Genomic DNA, 24,952 nt, shown 5'->3' on the forward strand with positions numbered 1-24,952 from the left:
TTACTCACTCACAAATTGATGGACATTAGAATTGTTTAACATTTTGCCTGTTATAAGTAATGCTGCTATGAACATTTGTGTACGAGTCTGTGGAAATAGGTTTTCATTTCTCTTGGGCATATACTTAGGAGTGGAATCGCTGGGCATGCTAATTTTATATTTAAATTTTTTCAAAAACTACCAAATTGTTTTCCAAAGTGGCTGCACCATTGTACCTTGCCATCAGCAATGGAGGGCTCCAGTTTCTCCACATCCAACATGTGTTATTTTCTGTCTTTTTGATCACAGATATTCTAGTGTGGGTATGATACGGTATCTCATTATAGTTTGGTTTTTTTTTTACACTTGCATATTTTCCTCACTGTAATGCCTCCAACTACCACGTTCCCCTCAGTATTGGTGGGTCCTCCCATAGTATTCTGGGAGTGAGCAGAGATAGCAAGAGGAGTGGAGGTAGAAGAGGCAGGGAAGAGTAAGAGAGACAGGAAGGACACTGTGGAGTGACTGCTGGCCCACCAGGCAGCTGGCTGGGCCCCCAAACCTGACCTCAGCATGGGAATATCATACTGGCAACAGTAAGCGGTGTTCCTTTTTCTCGGCAGCCTTCAGGGCATTGGTCTGCGCAGGTGCCCCTCCACGTTGCGCACCTCCATCTTGTCATCCGTTGAGATCAGGATCGCAGATTCCGACTCCTTGTACGTGCGACTCAGCCCTCCTGCAGTGGACCTTGCTCTCCTCCCTTGAGTCCTGATTGGCTCCCCTTTCTTCTAGTTTAGCTTTCGTCCTCCCCTTTCTCCTGAAGTTGTTCACTATCCAAAACATCAAAGCATTGACGAGGAAGGGGATGATCAGCATGATGATGGCCAGTTTCAGGTCTGAGTTTTCAGGGGACTCAATAGGGCCACCTTTTCCCACTGATGTGTGAGGAGGATGATGAAGACAAGAGACTTTTAAAAAGTCTTGATCATGGTGTTAAAAAGCACACTGCCTTAGGCTCTGCACTGCAGAAGGTCTCCACGTTCATCAGAATGGGGACTCTCACTGCTGCCACTCTATCAAGACGCAGCAGACTTGCACGCCCATGTAGGTGAGTAGCATGCCCACAGTTGTGTCCCAAGAGGAAGCTGAAGTGAACAAGGATCCTCTTCAATGAGACCTGCTAGGTTTGCAAAGTGGATGGACAGCATAATTATGGCTTGTTTGGAAGTATCTAAAAACCGTATCTTCTTTCATTCTTTGGTTCTTTGGTTTGAGCTTCGATGTGCTGAAGGCCACTGCCCAGAGCAGCCCTGCAGGAAGATGCTGAAACTGCGCAGGAGTGCAAGGCTTTCGCCTAGCAGCTCCCACCAACCAGCAGGGCCGCCTGCCCTGCAGTCCCAGCTGTTCCTGGGGAGGCCCTGCATTGACTACCCGGCAGAGGGGCACCAAAGCCAGCCCACCTGTGGCCTTGCTGCCTGCGGGCCACCACTCTCATTAGGGTTTTCATTTGTGTTTCCTCAAGGATTAATGATGTTGGGCATCTTTCCATGTGCTTGTTAGCCATTCATAAAACTTCTTGGGTGAAATGTCTATTCAAATCTTTCACCCACTTTAAAATTAGATAATATGTCTTACTATTGTTGTTCTTAATGTATTCTGGATATAAGTCCTTTGTTGGATATATGATTTGCAAATATTTTCTCCTAGTCTGTGGCTTCTTTTTTTCTTTTCTTTTTCTTAATACATCAATAAAAAGTTTTAAATTTCTGATAAGTCCAGTTTATCATTTTTTTTTTTTTAATGAATCATGATTTTGGTGTTGTAGCCAAGCAATCTTTGCTCACCTCAACATCAAAAGATTTTTCCTGTCCTTTCTTCCAGAATGTATAGAGTTTTAGCTCTTCTAAATTTAAATCTATGATCCATTTGAATTAACTTTTGTGTATAGTGTGAAATAAGGGTCAAAATTCTTCTTTTATCCTCCACATACAAGAATATCCAATTGTCCCAGCACTATTTGTTTAAAAAAAAAAAAGATTACCCTTTGCCATTGAATTGTTTTAGCACGCTCGTTGGAAATCAATTGGCCATAAATGTAAGAGTTTATTTCTGGGCTATTCTGTACCATTGATCTGTACGTCCATCCTTGTGCCAATACCACATTGTCTTAATTACCATAGCTTTATAACAAGTTTTGACATCAGTGGAAGTCTGCCACTTTTGCTTTTCTTTTTCTTTTTAATTTTTTTTTCAATGTTTATTTATTTATTTGGGACAGAGAGACACAGAGCATGAACAGGGGAGGGGCAGAGAGAGAGGGAGACACAGAATCGGAAACAGGTTCCAGGCTCTGAGCCATCAGCCCAGAGCCTGACGCGGGGCTCGAACTCACGGACCGCGAGATCGTGACCTGGCTGAAGTCGGACGCTTAACCGACTGCGCCACCCAGGCGCCCCTGCTTTTCTTTTTCAAAATCGTTTTGGCTATTCTGATTCTTGCATTTCTGTATACATTTTAGGATCAAACTTGTCAATTTCTAAAATGAAAGAAAGTCTGTTGGGATTTTGATAGAGATTACATTCGAATTTATAGATTAATTTGGAGAGAACTGTCATCTTAACAATGGATGTTCAACCCACGAACATGGTATATTTACTTACCTAGATCTTCTTTGATTTCTCTCAACAATGTTTCAGTGTTCAGTGTATAGGCCTTGCATTTAATTTATTTGGAGTTTTCTGATGTTCGTGGAAATGGAATTGTTTTCTTAATTTCATTTTCAGGTTGTTCACTAATGACATATGAAAATATATTGATTTCTGTTATGTAAGCTTCTATCCTACCACCTTGCTAACCTTAATTTTTTAAAGCCCCCATTTCTCATGTGTAAAATAGGGATATTTACCTAGTAAGATTTTTGTGTGGAATAATGTATGTAAAATCACCACAGAAGGCTAGAAATGAAGTCTCCCTCCCCTCCCCCCACCAAAATAATTGCCTTAAAATGTATGATCACATTATTTTGAGGAAAGTGAAATGACCAGGTTGTGCCTGGTGTAGAAGGCAGGAGCCAGTTACCAATAGTACTGAATCTGAATTTGCGTAATCAAGGGGTTTGCTGCATTTTCATTAGTGTAGTGAATAGATATTTGTTGATACTCTCTATCATCTGCATGTATTGTTTCTATAATTGTAAGAAAACAAAAATTATAATTTCTGGGGCGCCTGGGTGGCGCAGTCGGTTAAGCGTCCGACTTCAGCCAGGTCACGATCTCGCGGTCCGTGAGTTCGAGCCCCGTGTCGGGCTCTGGGCTGATGGCTCAGAGCCTGGAGCCTGTTTCCAATTCTGTGTCTCCCTCTCTCTCTGCCCCTCCCCCATTCATGCTCTGTCTCTCTCTGTCCCAAAAATAAATAAACGTTGAAAAAAAAAATTAAAAAAAAAATTATAATTTCTTTAAAAGTAAAAAATAAAAGTATGAAATTTAATTTCATAGAGAGGAAAATTAAAAGGACACAGAAATGTTTGAGTTCAATTTGCTCAGACCAAATAAATATACTTCCAGGAGGAAAATGGCACAGTGTTAGGCACTGGGGCCACAAAAGGAAGATGTGTAGTTTGTGAACGAATGCACGGTTTAGCAGGCTGAGGTACCTTAACCACTACTGAAGCAGGTGCGGGGAAGACATATTTCCAAGGACTCCTGTCCGTTCTAATTTCTCAAACTTCCAACAATTATGGCAGATTTTAATCTATTTTATATGCTGAGGTTCCATGTAAGATTAAATTAGAATAAAGTCGCCTATGCCTTTATGACAGTGTAGAAACCACTGGTCTAAGAACAGAACAAAGTGAAAATTGAGAGGCAGCCTAGTATTATAATACTGGACTGAAGGGATCATGATCCAGGTTTTATTCTAGTCCCTGTACATGTACAGCCATATGAAAGGCACAATTCTAGTTCTCACCTCTCAAAAATGATGGCATTTTTTCTAGATAAATTTTAATATCACTCATCCAATATTTGTTGAGTGTGATAAGGACAAAAATATTATTCACATACCCACGGTAAACTAATAGTGAAGAAAGAGAGTAAAGAGCATCTTGAGGGTTATCCAGCAAAGTCTTCATAGATGTGACAACTGGGTTTAGAGCATGAGCTGAAGTCTCCTGATTGACGAAAAAGGTAAAGGCATTATAAATAGAAAGAACTATATATTTAAAGGTATTTAATTAATAACAAATAGTCACCACTGAATGGATACTTTATGCATTTTATCCTCACAACCACCCATGGAAGTAGAGGTTAGTATTCCTATGCATAAGCAAGGAGATGTCCAAAATCACAAAATTCTTGAGTGGCAGGGCCATATCTGAAACTCGGGTTGTCTGATTTCAAAGCCGAGACTCTGGGTTCAAAAAGTACATACACTGAAGAAGAGTGAAGCAATGTGCTGTTGGAAGGGAGGTGGTGAGCGAGGACGCTGAAAAGGTAGGCACCCACTCCTGCTCGCTTGACTATGAGTAAATTGGGTAAAAAGGGGTTGGGCTGGAATTGGGAGACATCGAATATAAACGCATGATTTCATGTGTGTATCCATCCCCGCTCTGCTCATTAAAAAGGCCTAAAAGCTATGATACACCAAGCCATGTTCATTGGTCGTCAGCGGGGAAGTCCAGGTTTACCTCCCATGCCCTCCGCCCTCCCGGCTATCTCTCCTCGCTACATTCCACTGCCATCTCGCAACAGATCCAGGGTCTTTCTCCTGCCTGCACCTTTTGCAGACCGGTAAGCGACCCCCTCAACTCCTGCAACGCCTTTGGCCGACGCATCCGCCAGATCTGCCGCCATTACAGCCGGGAGAAGATCCAGGAACTAAAAGCGGTGAGGAAGAACCTGGGTGGGCGGTAACCCGTACGCCTGAGCTGGAACAGAAGCTGAAGCCAGAGTTGTAGGCGGGGCCTCAGTTGCAGACTCTATCTCTTATTGGAGCATACTGCTGCCAGTCTCGGCCCCCTCCCTCCCACCTCCACCGCTTCCGTGCAGGCTGTGTCTTAAATGGCGGGTGGGGCCGGGTAGTGACTTCCGGTTGGGGGAAGAAAGTTGGGCTGAAGGAGGGGCTGTGAAAGAGGAGGAGGAAGAGGAAAGGGCCGGGCAGCAGGGGCTGTAGGTCGTTCGGCGGCGGCGGCTCTCTTCCGGGCGGACGATGGACAGCCAGGGCAGGAAGGTGGTGGTGTGCGACAACGGCACCGGGGTAAGAGCCCGGCGGAGAAGCCGTGGCCAACAGGCCTGGGCGGGGATGTGCTAGTGGCGCGCCGGCCCTCGGCGCCCAGGGTTGCACCCCTGGGCCCTCCGGCCGCCGGGGCCAGGGGCGCAGGGCAGCTCTTCCGGCCTCTGCGGGCGTGGGGAGCTAGCGGACAGAGTCCAGCCCTGGTGTCCCCGAGCCTGCCACCCCTGCGGCTCGGGGTCAGGGCGGCGGGCGAGGCCGACGCTGGACGGGGGATCCAGTCTGCTGCCCGGCAGGGGCCGGCTCCGCGCCCGAGCGGGGACAGTTTGGCTAAAGGACTGGAGGGGTAAAAAGGCTGGGTAGGTTTGTTCGTTGAGGGTTCCATTCCCCAGGGTCGCTGGTTGTGTCGAAAGGAGAAAGAACCAAGAGGCCTTCCTCTTCCTGTATAGTGGAAGATACCGAACGGGAGGCAGGAAACGGGTTTAAAGAAAAAAAAAAAAAAAAGGGGGAAGTACTGTCATGCAATGAGCCGCAGCCCTTTCGCAGTTTTTGAGGGGCGGGGGGGGGGGAGTTTAGCAGAGCATCATTTACTTTTTGCTCTGCATACTGGGAATTTGGCCCCGGTGCAGCCCCACAGAGACAGTATGTTCCATTGATATTGGGAGATCTAGGACCTTTCAAGGCCCAAGTGTTAATTTTGGACCTTAGAGGAAGTTGATTAGTTTTGGTATTCCCCCCGCCTTCATTTTTTTCCTTAGGTGCAGAACACAGATCATATTAGATGTTAGATTAGATTCTAAAAGGGAAGTGATTATAAAAATCTGGCTAAAACACTGATTTAGAATTCACTTGAAAGTTGTTACTTTCAACCCCCCACCCAAAAGAAAACTTACTTAGGGCAGCACATTAGAAGACAGAAATGTTACTTATTCGGGATGAGATCGATAGTGATCATTTCCCCCTACATTACCGTGATTTCTAACCATTTTGGAGTTGCAGTATTTTGTAACTTTCCTCCTCTTTTCCATGAATGTGACATGTGAACTTAAAAAATAGGCTTCCACTTACGGAATGAGTAAATCACAGGGATGACAGGTGCTGCATAGGGATTATAGTCATTGGTATTGTGATAGCATTATATGGTGATAGATGGTAGCTACACTTGTGAGTGTAGCATAACATACAGAGTTGTCAAATCACTATGTGTACCCTGAAAAAAAAAAGAGTTTACTTGAAATTATTTTAGAAACTGGATTGTTGAGAGGAAAAAGGGAGCTGATATTTACTGATGTAACACTGCCCGTACTGTGCTACAGACTTTTACAAGCAATAATTATACTAGTTTTATATGAACTAAGTTGAAAACACGAGAGTAAGAAGAGGTCTTATATGAGACATCCATACAAAATGGCATGCTTAAAAAAAAGATCCACTGCTATGGAAACATGTCTAAGACTTACTGGTTAAGTTTTTAAAAAGTTTTAGAATGATCCCGTTTGTGTGAGTGTTCTTTATTAAATACGTTTATGTAAGACCACAAACTTGTACATGAAAGTTTTAGAGGGAAAGGTATGTTCGTAGTAGTTACCTGTGAGACTGGGGATAAGTGTGTATTACTTTTACAGTTGAAGGTGCTTTTAAAAAATATAGTAACCTGATTCCCCCTGTAGCCTCAAATTGACCTCTAACTAAATTTAAAGCTTCAAAGATTGAATTTAAAATATTTTGTTTTGTAAATACGCCTGATATTCTCTTTAGAAATCATGGGGCGCCTGGGTGGCTCAGTCATTTGAGCATCCGACTTCGGCTCAGGTCATGATCTCACAGTCCCTGGGTTCGAGCCCCGCGTCAGGCTCTGTGCTGACAGCTTGGAGCCTGGCGACTGCTTCAGATTCTGCGTCTCCTTCTCTTTCTGCCCCTCCCTTGATTGTGCTCTGTCTCCATCTCTCAAAAATGAATAAACATTAAAAAAAATTTTTTTAGAAATCAGAGACAGTTGTATTTCAGTGGATTCCTCCTCTTTGAAGGGTAACCAACCCTGTGTTTTGTAGTGTATGAGTTTTTTGATATTCAATTAGAATAGAAATGTTAGCCATGAATTCATTTATGTTACTATTTTATTGGCTTACCTTTGATAGAAAGCTGATTGTTATTTATTAGTCTTATGGCTAATCCATAATTTAAGAATCTTGTGCCTTAAAACAAAAGATCAATTACTATGACATAAAGGAAAAATGTAGTTAATTTGAACAAAAATTTATGTACTGGTGTTATATTTCTAGTTATTTTAATTTTTTTTCCAGATTTTCTATAGACATGATTGTCTTCAAGTGAAGAAACAGTTCTGGTGTGATATGTAGCTAGGAATGCTGTGATATTTCTGAAAATTTAGAGGATCCTAAATTTTTTTTTTAATGTTTATTTATTTTTGAAGGAGAAGAGAGACCGAGCATGAGCTGGGGAAGGGCAGAGAGAGAGGGAGACAGAGAATCCGAAGCAGGCTCCCAGCTGTCAGCATAGAGCCCGACATGGGGCTCAAACTCACGGACTGTGAGATCATGACCTGAGCTGGAGTTGGACGCTTAACCGACTGAGCCATCCAGGCGCCCCATAGAGGATTCTAAATATAGAAATTCTAGATTTCTTACTGCTTATACTTGATAGTCATCTTGATTTTGTTTAGGTACCTGAAGCTATAGTGAGTTATCTACAATTAAATATTACAGAAGATATTCATATGTGAGTAGTTGTTTTCCGAAAGCAACTTGCCTCATACATTTTAGGTTTTAAACTTAGGCTATTTGAGAAGTTGATGATTTTTTTTAACCCGTCAGGCCCTAATTTGAATCCTCTAAGAGTGGGTGAGTTCTTATGATCACGTGCCAGATTTGGTCCTGCCTTTCTTCCTCACTAGCTCCCAACTATACCAGGGTCTCCCTCATTAGGGTAGCCCAGAGGAGGAAAACTCATCTGATTCCAATAATTTATGCATTCCATCTTCATAACCATTCAAACCTAACACAGAGTTAGCTCCCTCTAAATAGAGCTACTGAAAATGGCCAGATAGGTGAAAGTCTGGAGATCTGCTTAGGTTTAGCTGTCTTTCAAGAGTTGGCCCAGATCCCTGATGTGTATTGTTACCAAAGTTGGGTGATTTTATCAGCACTGAGATAGCTCACTGACCAGGAAGACTTCTGTGGCTACTGTGTGACTGGTACAATTTTTAGGGTCTAGTGATGCTAAGTAGCTTATAGTGCTAGAATAATTATACTTTCATTTATAATTCTCAGCTTTGTTGTTGTTTATGACCTGCTTCATCAGATTTATGCTAATTTATATGTTGAACTTAGGAGTACTTGAAGTGTAAACAAACCAAAAACAAATTTGGCTTCGCTCTGCAAAATGCTTTGGAATAGAATAAGTATTTTGGTGGTTTAAGATCAGAATAGTCACTAGGTAATTAAATTAATGATTATGTCAACACCATCAAACTAAATTAATAAAGGAAAAATACAAATTAAATAAGCCCAAGTGAGGCTTTGTAAATCCTAGTTTATTATTTGAGGGGGATAAAGGTACTTTTAGAGCAAATGTAGATGGATTTTTTTGTTTTAATTTTTGCTTGAAAGAACATTATACTGTTCATGTTCTTACCATTTGATGACTCAGTGGCAAGTAAGGGAGCCAGTTCAAACCACAGTGCTATGAAGAGGAAACTATATATGGTAAAATCTATTTCTTAAACACACAATGAGAGAACTAAGTGCAAGTCTTAAAATGATTAGAGTAGGGGAGGTACTTCAAGGATTGAAAGGATACTAATTGAGTAGTTTAGAAAAGACTATTTTCTTTGCATTTTATTACATGAATTAGATTTTTTTTTTTGTTAAGTACTGACTTTTTGGAAGAAGGGAAATGCTGGATTGTCTGTTCACTTTATGTTATTAAGAAATAGGTTATTTTAATTAAATTCTTGTTATCATAGCTATTAATGCTTTCACATTTGAAATAATGCAAAAGAGTGCAGCTATTGTCGTTTTGACTAAGTATCTAATACCCTGTAGGAGTGCTCTCGCTGGATTGCTATGGCAGCATCTGTTTCCAATAAGCTACTGCTTAAGCTGAATAAGTAATTTCATTAATAAGTGATTGATATCTTTGAATTAAAGCCAAATTTCCTTTTGTTTTGTAAAGCACAAATAAGTAGGTTTACAATTGGTTTTATAGTTTCAGAGGGTCTCAAATTTCAGGGAGGTCTTATGTTAGTCACTTGGCAACTATTTTATCCCTTAAAATATGCTCAAAAAAGAATTTTAAGATATAAACCACCCATCTGAACATTTATAATCAGTAAACATTGACTATTGTGATTATTTATGGATTTGCCATGTTGCATGTTCCTGAGTATGCGTAGCTCAGAATGAGAGGGGAGGCATGTCAACCTTCACAGCCTCCCTCCTGCACCAGGACTTGATTTATTTCCTATGCCAGGCTCATCCTCCCACCTCCAGTTTTTAATGATTTCTCTCTTAAATCATTTGTTTATGTTTAATATGCTGAAGATGACCCTTACAAATTTGTTGATTCTTTTTTCAGTCATTCTACAATTTCTTTAAAAACATAGATAAGTGAGCATTTTCAGCTACGTGAATGGACAGTTTTGGCCCATGCAGTGTCCTTATCTGTTCATTACTTTGAGGTAAACATAAGAATTTAATATCTGCATAGTATTTACTTCCTATATTTGGAATATAAGGTAAATTATGACCAGTGCTGATACTGGGCTGATGCTCATGACAAATTTTATTTATATAGAAATTTGGGTATGGTTGGAATAATAATGACAAGAGATTCTCTGTCCTTCCTTATCATTTCAGTTCATATCAAGTGAGCTGAATTTTGACTTAAGGACAAAAGAGTTTAGGATTTAGAAGAGTGTGAGAGGTTTCATTTTTTTCCTCTTAATGTGAATGTACTTGAAAATATTAGATATTATTCATTTCCTCTGTGGCAGTTGTCTTTCCAACTCCTGGGTCTCACTGATAAATATTTGAAAAGACATCTTGTAAAAATGGATTAGCACTACTGAATTCCATTTAACACTCCTTTAGGGTAAGAATATATTGTAGTTCTTCACTGTCAACCACTGTTCAAGTGGAGAAGTAGATATGAGCAAACAAGTAATCTGTTCCTTATGCCATCATATTGTACTACTGCCTTGAAAGATAATCCAATAAGTAGTTTTAGAAATGGGTATCTGTAACTGAAAAATTCCCCAGCCTTGGTGGCTCAGAGGTAAACTGACCAGGACTAGGTTTTGTGGGTTTGGAAGAAAATGTATATGAACAGTATGTTTTATGTAGATTCTAGAATGTAAATATGAACTGAGAGAGTAGGAATTCAGGTGGTATTTCAGACAGATTTTTTTCATAGCATTAATCTGCATAAGTCATGACTTTAACATATTTTAAAAGCTCTATTTATAAAAGTCTTACAATTCATTTGAAATTCTGGATGGCAGAATGTTCTTGGCTATTTATAATTAAATGTGGTTCATCAAAATTTCCACCAAGGTTGTTGTAGAGATCTTTGAAATAAGAAAATTCTGTATTTTGGGGAGTTAGTCAAAAGTCAGTAAGTTTAAGATTGTTGCTAACTTTTACCACCATCAAATAAAACTGTTCCTTGTAGATAGTAGCTTTCTTCAAGGGGTAGGTTAAAAGTTTCTGTCAGCCTTTTTGTTATTGCTGTCATGTGTCACATTCGGATACTGTTTTTCTCCTTAATTCTCGGAGAATGTATGGTGCCTGGAGCCATGAACAATGCACTTTTTCTCAGTATGAAACATATGCTCTGTATTAAAATAATCACACGGGGCACCTGGGTGGCTTAGTCAGCTAGGCATCCGACTCTTGATTTTGGTTCAGGTCATGATCTCATGGTTCATGCGATTGAGCCCTGCTTTGGGCTCTGTGCATGGAGCCTGCTTGGGATTCTGTCTCTCTCTACCTCTACCCCTCCCCTGCTTGCTCTCTCTCAAAATAAATAAATAAGCATTTAAAAAAAAATAATCGCAGTATCATACTCGCAAAACAACAGCAAAACTTCTAGTTTTTATTGATCAATTAAATAGTATGCACTTAACTATATGCCAGACACTGTCCTAGGCACTTGGGATTCATCAATAGACACAAACATCCTTGCACATTGAATAGAGACTTGTTAAGGAAGAGAGTAGAGACTATGATTACATATCCTGTTCTGTAGCTTCCTCCTCTTGCCCTGAAGTTTTAATTGCATTTTCCTTGCAATGACTGCTCTTAAAAGTAAGACTAAACAGACTATATTATTGGTATAAGAATTAAAAACCCTTGGTTTGGGGCACCTGGGTGGCTCAGTCAGTTGAGCGTCTGACTCTGGATTTCGTCTCAGGTCATGATCCCAGGGTCGTGGGATTGAGCTCCGCATCAGGCTCCTCTCTCTCTCTCTCTCTCTCTCTCTCTCTCTCTCTCTCTCTCTCTCCCCCTCTCCTCCGCCCCTCTCCTTGCTTGCACTCACTCTCTCTGAAATAAAAAACAAAACAACAAAAAACCTTGTTTCTATTTTCAGTTTTACTGTAGTTGTTAAATTTCCTAGTGTATCAGTTTCTTAAACATTGTCAGAGTCAATGTTATGCCCTCGTTGAAGGAGTACACTGTCTAAATATAAAATTATGTTACCTGGTATTACTACCCATCTAAATATGAAAATATAAATGGTAAAAAAAAAATGCCTAATAGGGGCAGCTGGGTGGCCCAGTCGGTTAAGCGTCCGACTTCAGCTCAGGTCATGATCTCACAGTCCGTGAGTTCAAGCCCCGTGTCGGGCTCTGTGCTGACAGCTCAGAGCCTGGATCCTGTTTCGGATTCTGTCTCCCTCTCTCTCTGCCCCTCCCCTGCTTGTGCTCTGTCTCAAAAATAAATAAAAACATTTTAAAAAATGCCTAATAGGGGCGCCTGGGTGGCGCAGTCGGTTAAGCATCCGACTTCAGCCAGGTCACGATCTCGCGGTCCGTGAGTTCGAGCCCTGCGTCGGGCTCTGGGCTGATGGCTCGGAGCCTGGAGCCTGTTTCTGATTCTGTGTCTCCCTCTCTCTCTGCCCCTCCCCCGTTCATGCTCTGTCTCTCTCTGTCCCAAAAATAAATAAACGTTGAAAAAAAAAAATTAAAAAAAAATTAAAAAAAAAAAATAAAAAATGCCTAATAAATGTTTGTGTTAACGTGATGCTAGTCCAGATGCCATTTCCTCCCCCCGCTATTTTGATAAATTTTGCTTAAGGGAATTGCCAGAGATGAATGAAAGCCTGCTTTAGAATTGAAGCTTTAGGGGGCACCTTGGTGGCTAGTCAGTTAAGCATCTGACTCTTGATTTCAGCTCAGGTCCTTGTCTTGTGGTTTGTGAGATTGAGCCCTGAACTGGGCTTTGTGCTGACAGTTATGGCCGGCTTAGGATTCTCTCTCTCCTTCTCTCTCTGTCTCCTCCCCCCTCACATTCTCTCTCAAAAAAAAAAAAAAAAAAAAAAAAGAATTGAAGCTTTAGTTCTGTTCAGTTTCTAACGTTTCTCTTTTAAAAAATTCTTAGCATTTGTTGAGTGAATCTGTCCATTTCCCACTTGTGTGACCACTGTGTGCTGAGGTCTCTTTGAGTCATTGGGCTCCACCATGAACTGCTCAGGTTAAGCTCCCTGCTTTCCTGAGACTTTCTCTGTACTGGGAGATTTAAGCACTAATTAAGCAGTTAACTGGCAAGTAAACATGAACTCTGGAAGGAGTCACTGCCATAAAGGAAATAAAAGGAGGATGATAGGTTGGGTGACTACTTTGGATAATTTGAAAGCACCAAAAGTTTAAAATATTGCATAAATGTAAAGTATTTTTCAAATGCTTTTTTATTTTTATTCTTTATTTAAAAAAATTTTTTTAATGTTTTGTTTATTTTTGAGAGAGTGTGGGGGAGGGGCAGAGAGAAGAAGGAGACACAGAATCTGAAGCAGACTCTGGGCTCTAAGCCATCAGCACAGAACCCAGATGCGGGGCTCGAACCCACAAACTGTGAGATCATGACCTTGAGCCAAAATTGGATGCTTAAGTGACTAAGCCATCCAGGAGCCCCTCAGATGCTGTTTTTAAAATTTTTTTTTTTTCAATGTTTATTTATTTTTGGGACAGAGAGAGACAGAGCATGAACAGGGGAGGGGCAGAGAGAGAGGGAGACACAGAATCGGAAACAGGCTCCAGGCTCCGAGCCATCAGCCCGGAGCCTGACGCGGGGCTCGAACTCACGGACCGCGAGATCGTGACCTGGCTGAAGTCGGACGCTTAACCGACTGCGCCACCCAGGCGCCCCAGATGCTGTTTTTAAATGGACATAGTAAATACCTCGACACTAACCCACTTTTACTGTTCTCTTCCAGTTTGTGAAGTGTGGATATGCAGGCTCTAACTTTCCAGAACACATCTTCCCAGCTTTGGTTGGAAGACCTATTATCAGATCAACCACCAAAGTGGGAAACATTGAAATCAAGGTAATATTTGATTTATTGATAAATGAGGATCAAAACTTGTGAGGGGTTCTTTGAATTAAGTAGTTTTAAGATATGATGCCATGAAAAGCAAAGAGGGAGGACTGAATTACTTGTATTTTTAATTTATATCAACACTTGAAGAAAGGCACAAAAACTGAAATTAATTTCATCTGACTTTAAGTATGACTGATGCCATTACTCTCTGAATGGAGTAAACTCTTAATAAGATTTCTATATTGATGTGAATATTATATTAGTGACTCAAAGTTCTGTTACGTATGTTTAAAAGAAATCAGCCTGATATTTTTATGTCTTTCAATTCCATATATTTTTCATTATATGTTAGTGTCTATTTGGGACCTAAGACTTTTCATGTTCTCATGGCCTGATCTTCCTACTTTTGAATATAGCTAGTCAGGAAAACATAGGATATCAATTTTATTGGTTTCTTTTTTCACTAATATAATAACTGACTTCCATAGTGTGCAGGAGGAAGCCCCGCAAGTCTTTATTTGGCCTTGCATTATTTATCTTCCCATGAGGAGAGAGGAGGGAAAGTTGTCATTGCCTACTCACTGTACTTAACATGAGAGACTGGACATTAAGGATGATAAGACCTTTCTCTGTATTCAAGGGATTGGAAATCAAGTGGGAGTTACGATATTTAAAAAAAAAAAGAAAAGAAATAGAACAATCAAAAGGTAGTTGGTCACCAATTGACTTAAATTCTTCAGGTGGCCTAAGGGATCTGATTATAAACAATGCAGTCAAATTTAGGGGCCTGTTTACTGAGTGAATTGTGAACAAGGTAGCATTGTTGGTCCTATCTGGACAGTCTGGCAAAACTTCAGTTAGATTATGAGTCATTTGAAATAGGAATTAGGATGTACCTCTTTGGGACATTTGTTTGAGATATCTAGGAAGGTGATAATAGCTAGTAGAGATTAGCTACTTGGTAGCTCTCTGCCCTTGTTACTAAAGAATTGAGTTACACAGTGAATAAAAATACAACTGAAACAGGTTCTATGTTAAATTCTTAAAGACTTAAAATAATGAATGATTCTGGCCCCTGTTTTGTTATTTTTGGAACATTCAACATGATAATGGTTTTTTTCAAGGTCTTTTGGGAAATTTAGGGGATACCTTATTCTCTTTTTGTGAGTGCCTTTCATTCTGATTGCATTTAATCTTAAATGAACGAGTTAAAATTTAACTGATAATAGTGATAAGGACAAACTTCTTTTAATGAAGTTGGAAGTCACACTTTTTATTCAGTATCAGGCTTTTAAAGAATGTCTTTTTTATATACTTTATGGATAATAACATTTTTGAGGTGTAAAGATACGTCATGTATAACCATTTTTATTCTCTAACATGGCAGAAATAATTACATATCTTTTCACTCCCACTTTCTTGCTTTTTAAGGCCAAGTGATAGAAATGAAACTAGCCCATATTCTACGACATTTTTGCTGAGGAATTCCCCAGTAGCATTTGCTTGTATGGTTTGTCATTCTGTGTTCTGTTGGCTCAGTTCTGTTCAATCTGCTCAGTCTTTTAAGTCTCTCAAGTTAATTTGTTCTTCCAGTAGAAAATAGTAAAAGAAATCTGTGTCAAATTTAACCGGACTACTAGCACTTGGTAAAAGCAGTCTAAACTCACCCTCTACCTACTACTCAGCTAGACCTTTTCTGTTATCATTTATTTTCCTTATTTAAGATTCTTAAATTCAGTAAAGAATTAAAGAAACTTGACTTTTTGGAATTCCTGTGCCTAGTGGATTGACTTATACTTTTTGTGTTTTGTTAGCTAAAATGTGGTGATAGACTAAAAACTGGAAACTTAAATTGTTTAATGAGTTAATTTTCATTCAGGAGTAATAACTGTCCATGTTACTTTGGCCCTAATTATTAACTCCGTAAAATATAGTACTGCATCTGACCTCTACCTAATTTGTCTCTATTGCTTGTTATGTTTAAAAATTTCAGTGAGGATTTTATTTAGGCCTTTTCTGACTCTTACTTCTACCTTCTCTTTCTTCACCTTTCTTGACCTGTTGAAGTAGAATAACAAAAAGATGGTAAGTGAGGTTACACACATGCTCTCTGTTTGTTTTCCACTTTTGCTTGATGGGACAGTAGTTGTTGTTTTGTGTCCCTGTAGTATTGGGGAGGGGGGTGATTCCATATTTTAATTTTAAGTACTTTGATTTTTAACCTTTTTCATTGCTTCAACTGGGTAGCAACTAATTAAGTCCTGTACTTTCCTGATTGCATACAATGGACCAAACCAGAACTAATTACTAACATAGTTTTGAATTGTTTTCCTTGTGTTTCTTGTAGATGAATGTTATAATTAAAATGGAATGTGGTGTGCATAATATTAGAAACCAAGTAGCTTTATTTAGGATATGTATGATCCAGAGAATTGGGATGAAGTTGTTACATTTGGATAAATCTATTTTATTGATCAATGTTAAATTGAACATTGCCTATCATAGTCTGTATATTTTTGCATTCCAGTTTGGTAGCACATATAGCATAGTATTTAATAAACTGGGCAAAATTTTAATAAGCAAATGAACTATAGATAGTAAAAGGGGAGGAAAAGAGATTGACTTGTTTCCTATACCATTTTTATTGATGAGCAGATTTTACAACATTACTTGAGAATAAATAAGAAAAATGTGAAAGTCTTGTAAGACTTTTCCATAAACAACAGATCTTCCCCCTAAATAAATACCATTGTGTGGCTCCTTTTTCTTTTGAACTCAAGATGGGCACATCGCAGACAATTCACTCTTTTAATATATATTTTTTGTGATAGTCCTGAAGTGCTTCAGTAGTAGGTATTTTCAGGTTTGTCTGTTTTTGATACTATTTGTGAGCAGCTTTGACAGAGACTTTGGTTCTAAAGTGTGTTCACTGTTTTCCAATTTGAGGTGACATTGTTCAAAATAATTCTTGGCAAATATAAGCTACACTGCCTGCTTTTCATAAAATATAAATGCCTTTGAAACAGCATCTCTGACAGTTACTGTGATTTCTTATTCTTTCAGGTAGTAGGTGATAGTTTAGGCTTGAAGTCCAGTGATGAGATGGGTGGTAAAAATCTAAGGTTCTGAGGTATGAGGGCAAGTTACAAAGCTCTTGGCACTTGTAGTTTTTGGAAGTTGAAGTGTTCTAGGGATGATTATATGTTTTAGGATATTTTTAATTAAAATTTTTAGATAGAGATGAATTTTAAATTAGGTGCTTGAACTACTCACAAATATGTGTACTAATTTAATCGGTTAACACCTGTTTTCCATTTTAACTGTCCCTCCTCTTTGTTCAGAGGGATGGTAAAATATTCAATGCCAGATGTTTCTTTCAGTTAATTCTTTATAGTATGTGTGTTCTAGAAGTAGATAGATGAGGCTTTTATTTTGAGTTGGTGTTGGGTCAGACATATGTAAGTCCCTATTCCTGCATGGGAAAAAAAGTAAATATTCTGATGAAATCAGATCAGACTTATTCTAAATTTGTTGAACTATAATTGTGAATGTATAATGATTATATAAGCCATCTAATTAATTAATTAATTTTGTGCAACACGTAGAAAGATACATTCTAGAGGAAAGTAAGAAAATTGTGTATTATATTTGTTAATGGTCAATAGTAATGTATGTTCTTGTAGGTATAGATTTCCCCCTTAACATTTTATTAACAAGTATTTAGAATGTATAGCAAAGTTGAAAGAATTTATAGTGAAACCCATATACCCATCACCTAGATTCTGACATTAATATTTACTCTACTGACCTATCACATATTTATTCATCTCTCCATCAGTCTATCTCATTTTTTGATGTATTTCAAAGTATCCATGTACTTCTCCCTAAATAATTCAACATATGTGTGTCATTGACTAGAATTCACAGATACAGATTTTTAGTTTTGGGTTTTCCTATCAGATGATTTTAAACAGTTAATATTTAAGTTACGGTAAATTTGAGTTATGGTAAATTAACTTTATAAGAAATTAGTTGCAACAGAGAAGTTTTAGTGAACATTTCTAGCATCTGCTTTAACTTTGTTTTTCCTTTTTGTTGTTGCTTTCAGTGGATTTTCCAGAAATCTTTTTTCGAGACCTCACCTGTTTTTAATTATTATTTTCAAAAGTTTTAAACTCCTATATATTTAAACTTCATTTTGAGACATTTTATGTTAATTTTAATGTTTTTTTTCATTTCTTCATGTTTTAAACTTAAGGTATTGTAGCAAATAGTAGCTATTTCTGATTTTTGTTTTTTGTTGAATTCAGTATATGTAGAAATCAGGATTATTTAATATCTTGACTAGCTGATTTCTAAAATAAGCTTAAATTCTAGGACATCATTAGCTCTATTATACATACAAAATTTGACTTTTCAAATGTGGGTCATCTTAAGTGCATCTTAAGTGTGCTCTCATTGGAGACAAGACTTGTGAGTACTCCACTTCATGTGTGATTGCATAGTTTTCCAGTATTATACTTTAAGATTGAAAATGTTGCTCATGAGATGATTTTTAAAAATTGTTTCCCTGTGTCTTAATTTTTTTGTAGCTCTACAAATTTTCATTGATCTTGGTGAGGCATGTATAGAAACTCAAGTTCAATTCTAACTTAGGTATATGCAGGTAGAAATTTGTGAAATTTGCAAGTTATGTGGTGCATATCTGCATTATTACAGTATAATAAAGAATCATTTAATTTTAGCTTCTTTCATTATGCTTTATAGTCCATTAAAACGTATCATTTACCCTTACCATTTCGATATTTAGTACGAAGAACTGTGCTGCATGCATTGAGCATTTTTCTACAAGTCTTTTTTTCCCTGATGTGCTATTTCACATATCACAGGCCTTATTTTTTGAACATTTGAGCAAAAGAAACAGATGAAACCTCATACAAAACCCTCCAAAATATGAAAATGTGGGGTTTATTTGTGCTAATGCTCTCCTTTTGGAAACATATGTATTAAAGGTAAGGTCCATTTATTGATTTAAACCACGTTGTACATAAAAATTTATTATTCATGATTAGACTTTCCAAGGCATTGTTCTTGAAAGAAAAGATTTTTTAAACTTGTAGAATGAAGAACTTTATCTGAAAGTGCCAGAAAAATTAAAATTAATTATTCCCAAGTTTTCCAAAATACCATGGGAATGTAGTTTTCTGAAGATATTTTATGCAAAAATTTGGACTAAAGCTTTGATATTATAATTTTCTAGGATCTTATGGTTGGTGATGAGGCAAGTGAATTACGCTCAATGTTAGAAGTTAACTACCCTATGGAAAATGGCATAGTACGAAATTGGGATGACATGAAACACCTGTGGGACTATACATTTGGACCCGAGAAACTTAACATAGATACCAGAAATTGTAAAATCTTACTCACAGAGCCTCCCATGAACCCAACAAAAAACAGAGAGAAGATTGTAGAGGTAAGTGTTTTTAGGTGGGATGTGTACATATGTGTTTCTGTGATGTCATGTTAAAGCAAATGCTCTTTCTTTTCTCTTACCATTGTTGTTAATGATAAAGGGAATGGGGAACCTGCCTGGGTGGCTCAGTCGGATGAATGTCCAACTTAGGCTCAGGTCATGATTTCACGGTTTGTGAGTTCAAGCCCCACATCAGGCTCTGTGCTTACAGCTCAGAGCCTGGAGCCTACTTCAGATTCTGTGTCTCCTCTCTCTGCCCCTCCCCCACTTGCTCTCTGTTTCTCTCTCTCTCTCAAAAATAAACATTATAAAAAATCTTTTAAAAAATAAAGGATCAAGGGAATAAAAATAATTGTTTCCCCTCAGATCCTATTTATTGAGCACCTAACCAGTCATTATTTCTAAGTAGAATATATCAGTATACAAAACCCTGCTGCCATGGAACTTATATTCTGGCAGGGGACAACACCCCCACCCAAAAGTGAGTTATTTGAATGGTTTGTTAGAAAATAATAGATGGTAAATGTGGGGAAGCTGTGGGAGATTACATTTTTCATAGGATGTGGGAGTAGACCTCCCTGAAAAGGTGATATTAAAACAAAGAGTAAGGGGGTCAGCCAGGATGTGTGAGGGGAAAGCATTCCAGGCAAAGGAAGTAGCTAGTGTGAAGGTCTTAAAATGGGAATAAGCCTGGTATGTTAGAGACTCAGCAAGGAAGCCAGTATGGGAGGGCAACAGGAGATGAGGTCAGAGAAGTAATGGAGCCAGATCATACAGGGCCTTGCAGGCCCTTAAAGGGAATCATTCTTTTACTCCAAGTGAAATGAAGGGCTGTTACACAGAAGGGACATGCTCAGATTTAGGTTTCTGTGGCTGCTAGGTTGTGAGTAGACCATAAGGAGGCAAGAGTGGAAGAGAGACCAGTTTGAAGGCTTTCAGTTATCTGGGCAGAAGATAATGATGGTTAGGATTAGGGTAATAGCAGTGGAAGTAATGACAAGTGGCCAGATTATGTATTTGTTTTGAAGGTAGGGCCAAAGCATGTTCTGATGCATTAAATAAATATGGGTAATAGAGAGGAGAGTCAGGGATCACTTCAAACGTCTTGGCTTGGACACCTGGAGGATGACGTACCATCAACCAAGGTAGGAGAAGACGAAATAAGTAAAACAGGATTTGGGGGGAAGGATCAAGAGTTCAGTTTTGGACATGGTAGGCCCTCATTAGACATCCAGTCAAAAACGTCAGGTAGATAATTAGAGGTATCTCCCACTTTTCAAAAGTTCATGTTATGCCACTTTGCTTTTACCAAAGACCTACGCTAGTACCTGTTTTTGCTAACTGAACAAAGTCTGAAGATTTTCACTTCTGTGAAAAAGAGGGAAAAGCAAAAATTGGATTCAGCATTGGTTTTGCAGCAAGCTGTTAGAGAGGCAGCGTGCACCCATAGCAGGAGAGTGGTGCTGCCATGCTGGTTCCCCAGGACCACACTCAGCATCTGAGCATCAAGGCGCCCTAGCTTTGAACTGTGTCAGTGAGCATCTGTGCTTTATCTCGTTTTATTTTGTGCATCCATTAGCAAGATGTGCCCTAAGTTATCAGAAGAGCCTAAAAGAAGTTATTTTTGACATCTGGGAGCACTCATAAATTAATTTCCATATAAATTAACGGTCATTGCTTCTTTGATTTGCAACATTTCAGCTTCACCAAAGGTTTCATGGGATTACTCTACTTTCAGATAGGAGAAGTCTGTAAAAAAGATCAAGATCAGAAGAAAAGTCTGAGGCTAGACTAGAAACTTGGGAGTCATCAGGATATAGATAATCCATTCACCAGGGAAGAGAGATCAAACATTGGTGAGAAGGCTAAGGACTAAGGAGAGGGAAGCTAGTGAGAGCAGATTGAAGGGCTCTGAGGGAGCAGACACAGAGAGCAAGAAGTCTGCATCCTTCATAGTTCAGATAAGTAACTTTTCAAGGTTGTCTTTCATTATATTTGCTTATATATGAGGTAAAAACTGTCTTTGTTTTTTGTTATATACGAGGTAGAAACTTGCAATAATTATTTCTGTTTTAGGAGCTTTGCAGACACTCCTTACTGTAAATATTTTGTTTTGCTCCATGACCATGTTTAGGTGTTGATGGAAATTTTGGAAGGATTTCAAATGAGATTGTTGTGAGACAATATTTTTAAATTCTGGATAAAAATTTAAGTTTCATATTAAGTGTTTTAAAATGTTAAGATCCTGGTTTTAGTTAGGAAATCCATGTCATTTCCTTATGGCTTATAACTACTAATACTTTTGACGTATAAGTAGTGATGTGTCATTGGTATTTATTTTTAGCAGTGCATTGTAAAATCAGAGTAGAGACATTTTTGCATTAAACTGAAAGGTTCCTAAACACGGGAACCTCTTTAGGAAAGCAACACAATGTCAGAATTAAAACCAAGTTTTCATTCAAATCAGATGAAAAGTCAGGGAGATGATGTTATACCTGGATGCCTCTTCCACTAGCTAGCTATTTGACCAGGACACGTAGTTTTGGGGGTTTTTGTTTTGTTTTGTTTTTTGGTTTTTTTTAATCTGCAAGAATGACAGGGATTGGTCTCACTGTGCTGTAAGGTCTCACCTTAGTTTAGTATTCTTTTTTACTTGTGGGTGCAAATTTGGCTGTGACTGATAATGCCCTACTTTAATCTCATCCAGAAAGTTGATTTAGTACTAGAAATACTTTTTCACCATCTTACTGATAAGAACAAATTCTAACGGACTTTCAAGATGACAAATGCAAATACAACTTCACGCTTCCATTTTCTTCTCTGTGGAGGGGGAGTAAAGGATGATGGCATAGAATATGTTTAGAACATCTAGTTGCTTAATTGATGAATATGTGTTTCAGAGTTACAACGTTTAAATCCTCTGTAAGTCTCATTGTGACTTATAAAATTTCTGAGTATCTAGATTTTCAGAGTGGTAGTCAGCCATGCCAGTCAAGGAGTGGTCACTGTAGATGACAGAAGAAGTCCTGCAGCATGTTCCCAGCCCACCTGGACTACAGAGAACGAGCATGGTTGTGATCAGAGAGGGCACAAGGAAGCTCCTCCCTCCATCATAGCTCAGCTGAGAGCAGTGCCACAGCCAGGGCTCAAGCTGGGAAGGTGGGAGTACCAGCTAGGCAGTTTCTGTATCTGCCAGCCTTCAGGAATTACTGCGTACAGTTTTGTCTTTCTGCCCTACTGTTTTCCTACCTTCCTTTTTTCATTTTTTTAACTGCTGAAGGTAGAGCCACAATCTTGGCTCAGCTTAGGGGAGAGGAATCAGAGGGAGGGTCAGCAGTTAAGCAATTTCTGTAGTTTTTCCTTGAATTAAAAGGTATTTCCATGATGAATCACTGAATTCTACTCCTAAAACCAGTATTACACTGTATGTTAACTAACTAAAATCTAAATAAAAATTTTAAAAATAAAAGATATTTCCATTAAGGGACATCATTAAGAAAGGCTTGTTTAAATGCAGAAATCTTTCTTCCACTCTAATTATCCATTGACTAAAACACTCAAAAATCTTTGCTTTGGGGCACCTGGGTGGCTCAGCCCATTAAGCGCCTGACTCTTGATTTCAGCTCAGGGCATGATCTCGCGGTTTGTGGGCTCGAACCCTGTGTTAAAGGGGCTCAATGTGGGTGGACGTCGAGGGATTCTCTCTCCCTCTCTTTGTGCCCCTCCCCCACCCATGCTCTTTCTTTCTCTCTCAAAATTAAAAAAAAAAAAAAATCTGCTTTGTAACACTTATGAAATGCTTGAGAACTCGGTATTTATCCAAAATCTGTTCCCATCATTGGAGCTCGGTGGTAGCTGAGGAGAATGGAGGACTCTTATAGGTCCCTTGATTCTGTCTTGGCAACTAATCCACTCTGTGACAATCAAGAAAGCATAAATATTTATTATGTAACTTCTAAATACCAGTATCTCTTTCTTTCTTTTTGCATTTTCAGGTAATGTTTGAAACTTACCAGTTTTCTGGTGTGTATGTAGCTATCCAGGCGGTTCTGACTTTGTATGCTCAAGGTAGGTGAAACTTAATTTTTAGAACAACAATTCAGACATTAAGTGAATTTTATGTCACAGGAATTTGATTTTATAATAAGTTTTGAATCCCAGAAAAGCACAGTATTATAGATTTATTCAAATATTTTCATAATTTCTAAAATTTGTCAAATAAAATCTCACATATATTTTTATTTTCTTCATTAAACAATGAAAGACCTAAGGTAAGAAGAGAACTTCTCAATTTTTAAGAAGTAGGAGGTTCCCTCTTTTAGACTGTATTAAAATAACGTCTTTTTGTACAGTGGAAAACGAGCATGGGATTTGTCCTTAGAATTGGCAGAGTTAAAGAAAAAAAATACAGAGATCCAAAAAAGTTAGTAAAGATCACGCCTGCCTTATACATGATAGATGAAATACAAAGGAGAAGGTAGACATTTGGCAGTGTCTTCCTAACTTATATGTTTTCTTGGTGCTGCCGATAGTAACTGCCTTCCTTTCTATTGAGAATAAAAATTGGCCATGTGGGGAGAGCTCTTTACATTCTGATGTTCTGATGGTCTTATGAAGAACTTATGGGGCTGTCAGATATGTGCCACACAGTCTCTTAGGTACTTGAAATGTAAAGATGCCCTCATAGAATATGGAATCTAATGGGGGCAAAGATATTGAAACAGATCATTTTGATTCAGCATGTCAGAGAAGGTTTCTGAAGGAAGGGACACCTGAGCTAAGTCTCCAGCCTTAATAGTTAGCAGTGTATGTGACATAGTACTTAGAAAACTCTTTTTAATATCGTGGAGCGCCATCCTATTTTATATATATTTAGTAAAAATCACCTTGTAAAAATACATACTGGCTTATTAAACCATCTTTAGTACTACATAGAGATTCTTAGAAAATACTTACTTAGGGGAATTAAATTTTTAAAGAAGCTTTGTTCATTCACCAAGTGGAATGTACCTTGTACTCTGTTTAGTGCAGAGTATATAGCAGTGAGTAAGCTGGATGTGGTCTTCTTGACCTTTTTTTTTTTTTTTTTTAACGTTTATCTATTTTTGAGAGACAGAGTGCAAGCAGGGGAGGGGCAGAGAGAGAGGGAGACAGAATCTGAAGCAGGCTTCAGGCTCCAAGCTGTCAGCACAGAGCCTGACGTGGGGCTCGAACTCACAGACTGTGAGATCATGACCTAAGCCGAAGTCGGATGCTCAACCTACTGAGCCGCCCAGGCACCCCGGTCTTCTTGATCTTAAGATGATTACAGTCCAGCTGTGAATAATTTTTCCTTTGAGGAAGGAATTAAAAATTACTTGCTACTTTACAAGGAGCGTTTGTATCCAGGTAATTTTATTTCATTTTTAGAAAAATAAATTTTAGAAATTATTTTAGAAAATACCTTGGAAAAAGTAGATATTAAAAATTTTGAATCTAAGCTTCAAAACTGGTGATAATAGTTTCATTTAGGGGGTGAGGATGGGACAGTTCTGCTGAAATGAATTTTTGTTTGAACTATATTTGAATAAATACAATTGACCTTAATGGATTTTTCTAGCGATATTCATAAATTTATTTGCATCCAATGAGAAGATACCCTCACTTAATTCCTAATATTTAACCATTTTTGTTTAACTGTTGATTCCTTAGTTTGAGAAATGATAATCTAGTAAT

General features: G+C 38.5%; 1 protein-coding gene and 1 pseudogene across 1 annotated transcript in view; one reads left to right on the forward strand and one right to left on the reverse strand.

Moving 5' to 3' along the window:
- Window positions 1-561: 561 nt before the first annotated feature.
- LOC115511244 lies at window positions 562-4,829 on the reverse strand (annotated as a pseudogene).
- A 200-nt stretch (window positions 4,830-5,029) lies between these two features.
- The window catches only part of ACTR2 (actin related protein 2), a 38,835-nt gene continuing 18,912 nt past the window's right edge, over window positions 5,030-24,952 (forward strand). Inside the window, exons 1-4 of the mRNA XM_030310717.2 lie at window positions 5,030-5,232; window positions 13,657-13,767; window positions 19,022-19,237; window positions 23,233-23,305. Coding sequence (XP_030166577.1) covers window positions 5,185-5,232; window positions 13,657-13,767; window positions 19,022-19,237; window positions 23,233-23,305 — 448 coding nt within the window. The 5' untranslated portion in view covers window positions 5,030-5,184. The remainder of the gene's footprint in view (window positions 5,233-13,656; window positions 13,768-19,021; window positions 19,238-23,232; window positions 23,306-24,952) is intronic.

Source organism: Lynx canadensis, chromosome A3 (genome assembly GCF_007474595.2).
Source record: "Lynx canadensis isolate LIC74 chromosome A3, mLynCan4.pri.v2, whole genome shotgun sequence".
NCBI classification, from domain to species: domain Eukaryota; kingdom Metazoa; phylum Chordata; class Mammalia; order Carnivora; family Felidae; genus Lynx; species Lynx canadensis.